The 13,594-nt window shown below is 34.2% G+C and overlaps 2 protein-coding genes across 2 annotated transcripts in view; both read left to right on the forward strand.

Annotated features, from left to right (window-relative positions):
- The first annotated feature begins 1,445 nt into the window (after positions 1–1,445).
- On the forward strand, positions 1,446–10,235 carry LOC128177848 (cysteine sulfinic acid decarboxylase-like). Its single transcript, XM_052844735.1, has 12 exons — positions 1,446–1,694; positions 3,078–3,338; positions 3,556–3,646; positions 4,284–4,390; positions 4,540–4,655; positions 4,870–5,004; positions 5,302–5,483; positions 6,383–6,461; positions 6,776–6,975; positions 7,617–7,668; positions 7,862–7,951; positions 8,378–10,235. The coding sequence occupies exons 2-12, from the start codon at positions 3,080–3,082 to the stop codon at positions 8,549–8,551; spliced, it is 1,485 nt and encodes a 494-aa protein (XP_052700695.1). The 5' UTR covers positions 1,446–1,694; positions 3,078–3,079; the 3' UTR covers positions 8,552–10,235.
- A 1,902-nt stretch (positions 10,236–12,137) lies between these two features.
- LOC128178824 (autophagy-related protein 2 homolog B-like) overlaps positions 12,138–13,594 on the forward strand; it is a 59,036-nt gene continuing 57,579 nt past the window's right edge. Inside the window, exons 1-3 of the mRNA XM_052846186.1 lie at positions 12,138–12,427; positions 12,819–12,987; positions 13,307–13,465. Of these exons, the coding sequence (XP_052702146.1) occupies positions 12,260–12,427; positions 12,819–12,987; positions 13,307–13,465 (496 nt within the window). The 5' untranslated portion in view covers positions 12,138–12,259. The remainder of the gene's footprint in view (positions 12,428–12,818; positions 12,988–13,306; positions 13,466–13,594) is intronic.

Below are 13,594 nucleotides of genomic sequence, written 5' to 3' on the forward strand. Positions count from 1 at the left end.
AACTATTAGGCCTATTGTTAACATGTTTGGTGTGACTATTTATATGGTAAGAGGAGTCTAAATTGTAAAATACATGGCTTTGCCATCCCTGGGTCCTCATAGACAGGACTAAATGTGCAAAATAATTCCAAATTTTCAAAAATCTTCTATTTTCTCTATTCCCTTGAGTTATGAAAAAAATGAATGCATGGTTATGAAGTCTCGTCTCAAAATTGTGAAATTCAAGGCTTCTTTGTCAGGGGTTCAGGCCCTAGGGTGGGGCCAGTATAGCCTTAAGCTTATAATTGTAAATTATTAACTTTTACTCACAATCACATTTGAATAAAATAAATGCATGATTATGATGTCCACGACATCCTCTACCTAAATTATGACTTTCATGGCCCCCTAGGTTTCAATGTTTTATGAGGACCCCAAAAGCAATTAAAGTGCGAGTAATCCCAAAGACGTACCGTAAACCCTGAGTGGACCCAAAGTAAACCCCAACTGGACACAAATTTTCAAAAAGTAAACCCAAAGTAAACCCTAACTAAACTCCAGAGGTAAACCCGGGGTTTATTTGGGGTTTACTCTGGTGTTAGGTTTGGTTTGATCGGTATACTGTACTTGTAGAGACAAGCTGTTTGCATTTTGTGTGCATTAATATTGAAACAATGAATAATTTTGTTAGACTGATCCACAGGGGTTGTATGTAGAAAAAAAAACATCGTTAAAGGCTAGCAGGTGTCTTATTACCAAAAATTTACAATTTGAGATTCCTCCGACTCTTCACCTCCCCCCCCCCTTCCCATTTTCATGAATGAAAGTTTTTGAAACATCAACTTATATAAGCTGGGTAATATAGTCATATGTCAGTCAAAGTAGTCTTAGAATTATATTTAGGATTCAAAATGAAGCTTAAAAGGCAAACATGAGACTCAATGACATATCAATCTAACGGTCTTGGTAGCCTTGTGACCATCAAGGCCTGTGGGCCTCTTAATTAATTACAAGTCTCTTTCACCAAATTTTAAACTCTACATTTTGTTACATGTACTTGCAACCAAAGCATATTTTCCACTTTCTCATAGAAAAATTACAATAAAAATCGTATTAAAAATTTAAAGCATATAACGGAACCATGGTTTAAAAAAAAAATGTTGTAGCATTCTACATGGACGTGAAATAAAAAAAAAGTATAAGATGTCAAAGAAATCAGCAACAAAAGGTGCCAAATTTTCTGACACATATGTGCATATATATGTTGTATACGCTTCTTTTTTATTGTAAAAACAATTTAAAAAAAGACTTAATTGAGTAAACATGGTAAATAGTGCCCCAGACGTGCTTCCATAATTTTCTTCTTAAAATAGAACTAGTACATTTAGGGAATATACCGTGTAATTTTCCATCAGCTGAGCAAGGGTGACAACTTTCCAGGAGATATTAGACAGATTAGCAATAAAGTCGACATTCATTTTTTGTTTCTTGGAAGAAATAATTGAAATTGAACATACATTATATTGGTATATAAATTTTGATGATCAAGAAGTATTCCAAGAGTATGCCTTCCTCGTGATTTGCAATTTTTTTTCCAATTTTATCCGATGTAGGCTATTTTAAAGGTGACGGAATCCCTTCTTACGTAACACGGCCGACCGGTGTATTTTCTTGCAACTGTACAACACCATCAGTACATGTATTAAAGTCAACCGGTAACATTTATTTTTGTTAACATTTTAATAACGCAATGTAATTAAAATTTAAGGTTTTACGGCGTTAGAGCATGTAGTTTCATTACTTTATTAAACCACGCACATGCATGTTACCTGCATTTATAAAGCAGTCACATGTTCACTGTATAACCATTGATATGCACTTTCTATAAAAAAAGAAAAGAATCTGGTGATGTTAAAAGATAAAGGATATTTTTTTAAAAAATTGTATTCTTTTCGTATTTTTATTTCTAAAACTGATGATTATAGATCATGTGGACAGAGCATTTTGAAAAGGGGGGGGGGGGTATTCTCTTTTGAGAAGTGGACAGGCATAGCCTACATCCATGTGGATGTAGGCTATGCCTGTCCACTTCTCAAAAGAGAATAGGGGGGGGGGGGGGGCAGACACAAGGGAAAAAAACGCCTTTTTTCCAATCCTAAAAAAATCTAATCCTTGGGATATGATGGGAGAACACTCACTTCTATTTTAGGTTATTTTTCTTAATATTCTTATAATAAATTTACCTGTATCCCAAAATGGGGCATAGGGAGTGGGGGGGGGGGCTGATCTTTTGTATTTTAATTTCAAATGTCAAGTTAATTTAGGATAAGCTGTAATTACCATACATAATACTTTCCATATTCAGGGGACGGAATGTCAGATGTCATTGAGAGAGTATATTTGTAACTGTTATATATTTTGTTTGTTATTGAAACGTGACAATGTGAGAAACATCATGTTAAGGCTGTTGAACAGGCATACCGATATACACATTAACTCAAGACGCCTGACGGGAAATGACAGAATGTCATCGATGACTAACTAACAGATGAATCTGTGCTTTAATGGTTTTTATCTTACTAGTAATTGTGCATGAATTATTTAATGCACAATTTCCAAGAAACACTTTTAAGACTAAAGGCAATCATGCATGGTTTAATGTTGGGGGCCAGATAACAAGTTATTGATAGTTTAACAGGAGGTGAAAAAACAATTCTCAACAGGGAATCCATGGACTTGAAAGTCAAAATGATCATTCTTGAGACCAGAGCAGATCTCCTGACTGAATTTATTTTACCCATTCTCTTCCTTTTCCAGTCAAAAACCTGACTCAGTGGCATTTAAGCAGAGTGGATGCTTGCAAATGCTTGCCAAAATTCCCAAAAAACAAATTTTTAGTTGCAAGCACCTGCTCTGCTAAACACGCCTTTGAAAACCTTCTGACAGAAATAATTCTGTTTAGATCTGGAAATTATTGCATTACTTATATCATTCACATTAAAAAAAAAAAAATCATTTCCGTTTTTTTTTAGGATCATTAATATATATTATATTTAGTCAAACCAAACAGCTATAAATATTTTCCTGCTTGTATTTAGATATGTCCAATAATAAATCGAATGGTTACTCCTCCAATGGTTCGTTGGTGGTTGAGACCCATCACCACTTCCTAGACGAGCTGTACAAAATGATGGTTAAAGACGTTTATGACGGAGGGAGAAACCGGGACTCGAAAGTGGTGGAATTCAAACATCCCAAAGAGTTAGAGGCCTTGATGGATCTAGGGCTTAATAAGGAGACATCAGATGATAATCTACTGAAAATCTGTCAGGACATCATCAAATATAGTGTCAAAACAGGTGATTTGTTTTCTGAAATTTTTGAAGCAATTATAAGTACATATTGTGTATTACCAGTGCATACTTGACATTATACAGAAATCATTTTATATGCTAAAATAATAAATTGTAAACTGAGTAATAAAGAAATATAAAGTGTTTAGAAAAATTGAAAATGAAAAATAAACTGGTACATGTTAGTACATTGTATTAGGTTAGAATTATTAAATCATTTTAGGGAATCCCCACTTCTTTAACCAGTTATGGAGTGGACTGGATGATTACAGTTTGGGAGGGGCCTGGCTCACTGAGGTCCTGAATACAAGTGTGTAAGTCTATGTACTAGTGTGTAAGTACAAGTCTGTGTACAAATTTAGGTGCAAGTGTAAGTACAAGTGTACCAGTATGTACAAGTGTATGTAATGGGTGCAGTTTGTAGGTAAAAATGTATGTTCAAGTGTATGTCCTACCTTGAAAAGCAGGGTCCTCAGTACAGAAATGACTCGAACTGAATTAAAGAAGTACTAAGTAGAGAGATGTACTCAAGTGTAGTCTTCAGAAGCAAGAAGTACAGCAATGTCCTCAAATGTAGTCTGTAGACACACTAAAAAGAGAGATGTCCTCAAGTAATGTCTCTAGAAGCACTAATTACAGAGATATCCTCAAGTGTACCATTGTCTATAGAAGCATTTAGTACAGACATATTCTCAAGTGTAAGTCTTGCACATATTAAGTATCCTTAAGTGAGGTTTGTAGAGGCAATAATTACAGAGATGTCTACAGCAGTAGTCTGTAGAGGCACTGAATTTGAATTATTATAAGTACCGGTACAGATATCTCAAGTGTAGTCTGTAGAAGCACTGAGTACAGAGATGTCCACTGTGAAACACACATTTCTTAATTACATTTATCGGTAAACATAAATAAAGACATTCCAGTGATGTTTGTACCTTGTTTTCTTCTCAGATATACATATGAAGTGTCACCTGTGTTTACATTAATGGAGAAGACACTGATAGAAAAAATGTTGAATCTCATTGGCTTCAAAGATGGGGATGCCATTTTTACTCCAGGTTTGTAAATGGTCTTCATGTTTTAAGTCCAACATCTTACCAAAATTTGATATACTTTCATGTAGAGAAAATGGATTAACTTCTACTGGTACCAGTATGCTATATATATCAGTTTATAATATTCTTATGTCATGTTTTATGTGCTGTAGGTGGTTCCTTGGCCAACATGTATGCTTTGAACGTTGCTAGATTCAAAAGGTTCCCAGATGTTAAGAAAACGGGGGTGTATGGTTTGCCCAAACTTTGTGTGCTTACTTCTGAAAAGGTTTGATAATTATCATTTTATAGCTGAAACACTTTTACGTTATATTTTATTTGTTAAAAAATATTTTTTTACACATTCATGATGAAAACTTTTATTAGATGTCAATTTGAAAATCATTAAACAACTTCATTATCAAATAAAGCATTTTTTCTTTAAATTTACCTGGGATGTAAATTCACTATGCTATAAATGGCTCAACAAATTCTTTTGTCAGGGTCACTACTCCATTAAGAAAGGAATGGCTTTCCTAGGACTTGGTTTGGATAACTTAGTTAATGTCAAGGCTGACAGTAAGGGAAAGATGGATGTCCAGGACTTGGAGGACAAAATTCTTCAACTACAGAGTGAGGTAAGATATGATATTCAAACGTGTTCTGTGCTGTAGCTATTTTAAGGTCTCATTTTCCTTTCACATGTTTTCAACAAGGTTTGGAAAATTAAGCTTGAACATTATAATTTGTAAATTCATTGTCCAGGTTGATGAAAACTACATGTAAATGGGTAGTAATTTAATTTTGCTTCACAATCAAAGACATAAGATTTACAATAGAATAGAATAAACTGTTTGTTAATTGCAAAATTGCATGTGAAACAAACACCACAGTTGAGCTCAGTACAATTTTCTGCTTGCTGATGAATTTTCCAGTCCAAGGTTCCCTACTTTGTGAATGCCACATCTGGAACCACTGTGTATGGGGCGTACGACCCACTGGATAAGATAGCTGACATCTGTCAGAAGTATGGTCTCTGGATGCATGTGGATGGGGCTTGGGGAGGCAGTGCCTTGTTGTCCAAGAAATACCGGGCCCTGATGAAAGGCATTGATAGGTGAGGTACTAAAGAGACTATATTACCTATGCATTTATGTTACATTTATGGTACGTTTACAGTACATTTACATTACATCTACTTTACATTACATTTACATGTAATAAAGAAGTTAAAAATCATTTTAACCATTAGCTTTCTCATAGCCAGAAACTTAAGGACAGATATATTTGCTGACTGTGGGCCAAGTTGCTCAATTTTCTCATCTCTTATATACAGTACCGATTAGACCCAACCTAACACCAGAGTTTACTTTTGGGGTTTATTAGGGGTTTACTCTTGGTTTACTTTTTGAAAATTTGGGTCCACTTGTGGTATACTTTGGGTTTACTTGGAAATTGCTCTTGAGGACAACTGTACGCAATGAAGTGTAAAACAGATTTGTCTTTTATCTTACCACCCTACTGCCTGTAATTCCTTCCCCTTGTATATTTCGAATACACAGTTAGCTTCTGCTTTCAGGGGTATATTTTTTACCGGGTTTATTTGCTGTGTCCACTCTGAGTTTACTTTGGGTTTACTCTGGGTCCACTCTAGTAAACCCAGAAAGTAAACCCATGGTTTAGTTGGGGTTTACCTTCTGTTAGGTTGGGTCTGATCGGTACTGTATTTTATGTCAACATCCTATTCTGTTTACCGTGCCTCTTTACACCTTTGTGAAGAATTCTCACAATTGATTCACGTAAAATTTACACATGCATCTATGAACAACTGCTAACATTCAGAACCTGATCTTTATTTTTCATACCTTCAAAAGGAAAAATTTTGCTTTCTCATTGGTTTTCGTAAAATACCGTAATACATGTACCTATTCATGAAAATAACTTTGTCTACAGTCAGAAATCATTATTATAACGGTAAATAAGTTCACACTTGAATCTGGATGAGACATTTTTCAGAGTTGACTCAATGACATGGAATCCCCACAAAATGATGGGCTCTCCCCTCCAAACTGCAGCTTTCTTTACAAGACACAAGGTTTGTTACAATTCAAATGCTGTAGAGTGTAGATTTTCTTAGAATCTCTCCAAAGACAATAAAGTTTCAAAATATTTTGTACCGGTAGTTGTATATTAAAAATGTCAATAATCCAGAATTGAATACAGAAACTTAAACCACTAAATGTTTTACATTAGTTACTACACTGTGAAAAATCTATAGTCATTCAAATTTTTTGTCCAAATAAAACAAAGGTGTATTCATTCTGATTTACTCGGTTATTATGTCAGTCCTATAACTTTGAACTTACTACCTGCCTTATATTTGACATTGCTCACGGATTGTGTTGACAGAATCTCCTCCCTCCCTGCCACTCGGCCAATGCTGCCTACCTGTTCCAACAGGACAAGTTCTACGACGTCTCTTACGACACAGGCGACAAGTCCATACAGTGTGGCCGCAAAAACGATTCCCTCAAACTTTGGCTGATGTGGAAGGCCAAGGGAGATCAGGGCTTTGAAAGGGACATTGATAATCTCTTTGAATGTTCAAGGTAAAATATAGTGAGATTGACGATAGTTAAAAATTTTTGCCTTAATTTTTCTTGTTTGATAATTTGATTAAAAGTCAGGAATTGATATCCGAGAGAAGCAGATCTCACAGATTTTAAAAATCTCACTTTAATTTTTTAGACGCAAGTTAACTATAAGAAATCATGATAAAAATTCAGCGTTCTCAATTGGAATAAATACAATTGAATCGCAGAATTGAGTACTCGCGTAAAATACTAGTAAGGAATCATAGTATGTATCATATACCTAGCAGTGTATCAGCCCTGATACAAGTGTTTTGGACTAAGTGAGACACCAACGGAAAGCTTGGGTTATATCGCTTTCAAAACGATACTTTTGTCAAGGGGGTGTATTGCCCTTAAATTTAAAATCATAAATTACCCATTACCTTAAATTAAAAATTTAAATTTTTATTAAATTTTTATTATATGTTTTCATGGCCCCTGTCTGTATTTGGGTCTGAAACTTATCACATGTATTTGATACCATAACTACTGATTCTATGTATAGTTCTATGATATTTCTGAAATAATTCAATTTGTCAAGAAGTCTACAGTAAATGCAGTTTTAGTATGATGTCAGCTGTCTATTCTGTTCATTTGTTTTCAACATTTGTTTTCAGGTATTTAGCCAATTTGGTCAAGGAAAGAGATGGATTTGAATTGGTCATTGAAGTAAGATGATGTTGATTTTTAGAGAGATATAAGAATAATGGTCAATGGATACTTATTGATAACTTAAAACTTGAAGTTAAGCTATCATGATTAAATTTTATGTGATTGTTAGTACATGTACATTGTGATAGTTTTTTTTAAAATGCTGGTTTTTTTTTAATAATTGAGTTGGTTTGGGTTTCTTTTTTTTCAGCCTGAGTGTACCAATGTTTGTTTCTGGTACATACCGGCCAGCATGAGGGACCAGACCAGAGATGCTGATTGGTGGGAGAGACTGGGAAAGGTACATGTATAAACACACCCTTAATATAACTCAAAACGTAGCTTGTATCGGTAATGATCTCTTGTAGTACTTAGCAGAGTTTGGTCAAGAGGAAAACCTCTCTCAATATTACTCATAATATAGATTGTACTCAGTCTTCTGGTAGCAGCAAGGATAAATAGAAATGATATGCTGTTATGCAGTAGGTTATAAAACTACAGATAAAAATGGTGGTGGTAAATGAGACCAAGTATATAAAGCTTGTCCTGATTTACAACAAAACTTAGCATGGTCATCTTATAAGAGCAATGATAATTTAAAATATTTATCATGTATCTGCAAATCTTTACTTGTTACTGAAATGTTGTATAATGAATGTAGAAATGTTTTAAGCACTAGCTATCAAATGACAACTTCTTTCTTTTCATTCCTACTTTTACATTAAAGGTGGCTCCAAAAATCAAGGAGGGGATGACCAAGGCAGGCACCATGTTGATTGGGTACCAGCCGGACGAGGAGCACGTCAATTTCTTCAGGATGATCATTACAAACCTGGAGATCCTGAAATCTGACATGGACTTTGTAGTTAACGAGATTGACAGGCTGGGAAAGGATTTATAGTTTATATCTCTGTAAATGGGGATCGCCCTGCGAGACAACAAATGGCATGCATTGACTGGATGAAATTTTACTGAGTACTGAGAAGGACATACCCAGATTTTTTTTGTTATGACAAAATAATTAGTTTGTTTTCTCTTTAAATTCATGTTTGTTTTACCGCTACCTTTTGAATTTTTCACTTTGAGTGTTTCAAAGAAAGAAATTATAAGTGTTGTTTTTTTTTTCTCTTTTGAGAACTGATATAGAGGTATATGCCGGTATTATCTTAATTTCCCTTTTATATTCTACATGAATATATTAATTTTAAAGATGCATATTTTGATTCAGACTTACACAAAAATAGCAATTTAACCAATGTGTATTGTGCCTTTTTATGTTATTATCTAAACCAGTTGATCGTTTACAGAAAACTGCTTTGACCATGACAATTTATTATACTTTACATACACCTCCCAGTGTCACCCAGTTTACAACTTGTTCAATTTGTTTTCTTTTATTTTTTTAACATGATTCATGGCATGTGAATGATAAATTGGTCACATATATAGACTACAGGTATATTCATATTTTCATGCATTTGAGCAGCTGACTGTTTGATGTTATAAACACCGCATGATAAATTGCTCCATATTTTTTAGGCATTTATGACGGGTTTTAATGCAATATATATCTGCTTTGGATACATGCATGTTCATATTCTCAGCTGTTTTTGTAATCAGTTGTTACATTTAAATGGAATACTATCTAAAGATGATAAAACAATTATTAATATACATACAATCTGCTGGTATACCACATTATTATTATACCTATATTTGCTTTTTGTGTAATCCGTTTTGAAATTTAAAACAATATTTATGTATCTTATGTTAAAATTACAGATGTTAATGTATGATACAATGCAGTAAGTACATTTATATTAAAGTTCGAGCATATGCATTTGCTGGTAGATAAGAGCAAGAGAGAGTTTTACAACTGACACTGCTGCTTTAAAGAATCTTTTCTCATCTCTTTATGCTGAATAAACATATTCCTGAACTTTTACCTCAATCTAGAAGACATACTGTGCGAGTTTCTAGTCTAGAATTACCTTTTTTCCCCCAAATATCTTGGCTTAATTTATATTAACATAACGAAATGTTTATAAAACATGATTTTATTTTGTTACATGTATCAGGTTCTATGTTTATATGTTATATGTATACACATAATGCTGTTAAAATTTGTGAATTTGTGATGAATTGGTGCATGTTTAGTCCAGTTTTAATTTAAATATACAAGTGAGTATATTCTTTTGTGAAGAACTTGGTTGTTTCACTGGCAAAAAAACATATTCACTGGTTAATAGAATTTAACTCATAAAGTATTCTTCTTATTTTATGCAAACAAATAGATCCAATTGCATTTTTGGTGAGTTAAGATTTTTCAGTTACTGTATGTAGTGCTTTTTTTTTTTTCATTAGTCCACAATAGAGTCTGATTAAAACCACCCCTGTCACTGACAAGGGTAAGAAGAAAGGGCCCTCAAGGGGGGTTGGTTTTAATCAGACTGTTTACTATAGTACCAGTATTTGTAATAAACACTTATTTGTTTACTTTATTATACTACAATCTGTTGATCTGCACAAGTTTGTTATGTATAGGTTGTGTAACTGTCGGACATATTAAAATAAGTTGATCTTGATTTATTGTTTGGTTGTTTATCACAGAATCAACTCTCCATGTCATATTGGTGAGGAAGACAAGGATATGCTATGGTTGCCACATATTCTACCTTAACTGCTCCAGATTTTTTTCAGACTTCATTTATTCACTTATACTGATCGGAATGAAAAAGACAGTTGTAATAACACCTTTCCAATAGTACATGATGCAGAGTTTATCCCTATGTTATAAAAATATATAATTTATCATTTTCTGTGTTGTGTATTTTTATTTTTTGAACTCATATTTGCCCCTTTCTCATCCTCAATGGTCATTAAGGTCTGGAAAAAAATGAGACATCTTCAGTGATGTGAATACACCAAAGATCCCCCATCTTCCTGTAGAACTGTTCATGATGCTTGTGCCCTTTTGTGATCAGTCTGCATCTGTCCATACGATATCATTTGTAAGAAGCACAGTTATATTCTCTTTTGCCTATTTGTACTCAAACTCTGTCGATACAATGCCTACGATAAGAGTATCTCTAAATCAATTTTCTGGACTAACAGGTCAAGGTAAAAAGGAAACCCTACATGTAAAATTCTTTCTTTTTAATTTAAAAGCATATTTTCTCTCTCTGGGTCCAGTTGGACTTGAAACTTCAACCCAAACAGTGCAGTGACCTTAACGAGGCCGAGTACAGAACGAGTACGCACGCTTTCGCGCAGCGTTTCATTTGTATTGTGACGTCATCTTTTTGCTTGGTTGACGCCATGGCGTGATAGTTTCAACTGCAGATATTCAGCGAAAATTGTTGAAAATATCTCGTTTGATGCGTAAAAATAATGTTATATTGTGGAATAAACATAAATGTCTCGAAGTATAAGCTATATTTGGGCTCGGGTCGAAAACGTGAAGAGGGTTCAGCAAGCCTAGCCTTCTGTCACGTTTTCTTAACCCGCCTAAATATAGCTAAATTCATATATTTCAGACAGTAACCATGTATTTTATAATAATTATCCTTAATATGTGATGTTATATATTTTTTTATTACTTAAATATGTCTGAATGTTTTAATAATACTATTTAGATCACCTTTTCCGCTTTTATCAAATAAAAAATAGCCATTATCTGAAATTGGGCATACAAAATGCAACTTTGATAAGACCCCTGGAACAAACCAGGAGGTAAAAGGTTTTTTTTATTTGACCATTAGATGCCTTTTAGCAATAACTTTAATATGTAGAACAGAAAAAGAAATCCCTAGGGCAGAAGTTTTGAAAAAATGTAAAAAATATGCAAAATTGATACATTTCAAGCAAAATCCCATAGGGTCCTATGTTAAAGATTAACACACTTTGAGATGACCCCCTAAACAAACGGTGTGGTAAATGTCTTATTTTTTAATCTTAAAATAATAATTATATCAGTAGAAATTCATGTAAAAAGTTTCATCCAAAAATCTAGGGCAGAACAAATTAGACCCGGCCTCGTTAAACCACTTTAAACCACAATTTTCAAAGGTCAGGGTCAAACCACAATTTTTCAAAGGTCAAGGTCAAGTAAACTCTCGGTAAACATAATTTCCCATTTGGCTTCAGATGTGTGATTTGGACCAATATTTATTTGTCTTAAACAGCTGTTCAAAGATAAATACGAAAATTAAAAACAAATGCTAAACTTTTTTTAGAGTCATATTAAATTGGTCTATGTTAGGCCTACTGTAGAGTTATCCTTTGGTCTTAGGCCTGTATTTTTAGACAGTCACAAGGCAGTTCGATTGTTCACACGATGCAAAAAAACGTTGTTTTCTTTTAAGTAAACTAAATTTTGCCCGATGGCAATCAAAGTCAAGGATCCGCCTCTAAAAAACGGCATTGTTTGACAAATACGCAAATCAATGCTTAGAGTGACCTCCCTTAGTGAACTCTTCAGGAAAACATCAAACTACGTCAGAACTGTAAATAAAGAGAAATGTATTGCTCACTTACTGTCAATGTTTACGTTTTCTGAGCAATGTAATTCTGTGATATTTGATACACTTTTATATTCAAATGTAAGAAAATGCCTTGGACATTTCCATGGACAGAATTTTTGAAGAAAAGAGCATGTCGATACCTTTTACAACATTATTTGGGACAGTTTTTGAAAGAGAAACTGTCTCTAGATCAACTGAGTGTTGATCTGTACAATGGAAGAGGCTCGATCAAAGATTTGGAGCTGGATGTGGAGGTACCGTTTATATTTTGAGTTGTCGGAGCTTTATTCAATTTGAATGTGTCATGGGTAATCTCGGGCAAGACATGGACATGGGGTCTTGCATTTTACAGTTATAGTTAAGAAAGGGAACTTAAAAGAGCAGAGACAATAATTTACTCAAAGATCAGATGAATTAAAAAAATATAATAAGTTTTCACATGTGCAATTAAATTTCATTCGAGGCCACCCATGTTAAACCATCATTTTAAGACTGTGGGGTTTTTTTGTCCCGTAGACATGCAAGTCGGTCTATAATAATGTTGTGTCGAATCATATTGGATCATATGAACAGTCACCAATGCAATGTGTTCATGAAGTTTGGTGGTGAAGTGCTTGAACATATTTAACACTATGCTTCTTTCAGGCTTTGAATGAAGCCTTGGATTCCAGCAGTGTACCACTAGAGATCGTGGATGGCTTCATTAACCAAATCTCCGTGTCTGTTCCCTGGACCAATCTGATCCAGAGCAGCACAGAGATGGAGATCCAGGGACTAGAGATCACAGTACAGCCCAAACAGCGCATGGAAAATGGTGGGCAAAACTCACAAAATAAATACACATATCATATTCACTTTACTGTGGAAATATATTTTTTTCCCTTCATTTCTTTCTATTAGTTATTGTGACAATTTATTCTAGACTATTTGAAATAAGTGTCATCGATGAAAAGTTTCATGTGAATATTTGCAAATTTTCAATATAGACAAAATGAATTTCGGCATGATCTGAAAAACTTTGATACATGTTGTAATTTACTATGAACACTGTGCTTCATATAAAATCTCTGTTTTTTAAAAATACTTATATACCAGCTAATATTTGTGTATAATTATTATTTCTGTGTTTTCAGTGGGAGGCCTGGAGACCATGTTCAACAGCATGTGCAGCATGACCAGCAGTCTACAGATAGCAGAGGACTGCCTCAAGTCCACATCAGACGCAGACCAGGGCCAGGACCTGGGCACACCTTTTGAGGGTGTGCAGAAGTTTGCCCAGACCATTGATTCTGGTGAGTAAGACCTATGGTGAAATGGAGAACTGTCTGTAGATATATACCAACCATACATCAAACTTTTAATGATTTATTGTTGTCAGGGTGTTTGGCCTACCTGCATGTCTATTAATTGTTGGTATTTGT

This window comes from Crassostrea angulata, chromosome 3, assembly GCF_025612915.1.
Source record: "Crassostrea angulata isolate pt1a10 chromosome 3, ASM2561291v2, whole genome shotgun sequence".
NCBI lineage: Eukaryota > Metazoa > Mollusca > Bivalvia > Ostreida > Ostreidae > Magallana > Magallana angulata.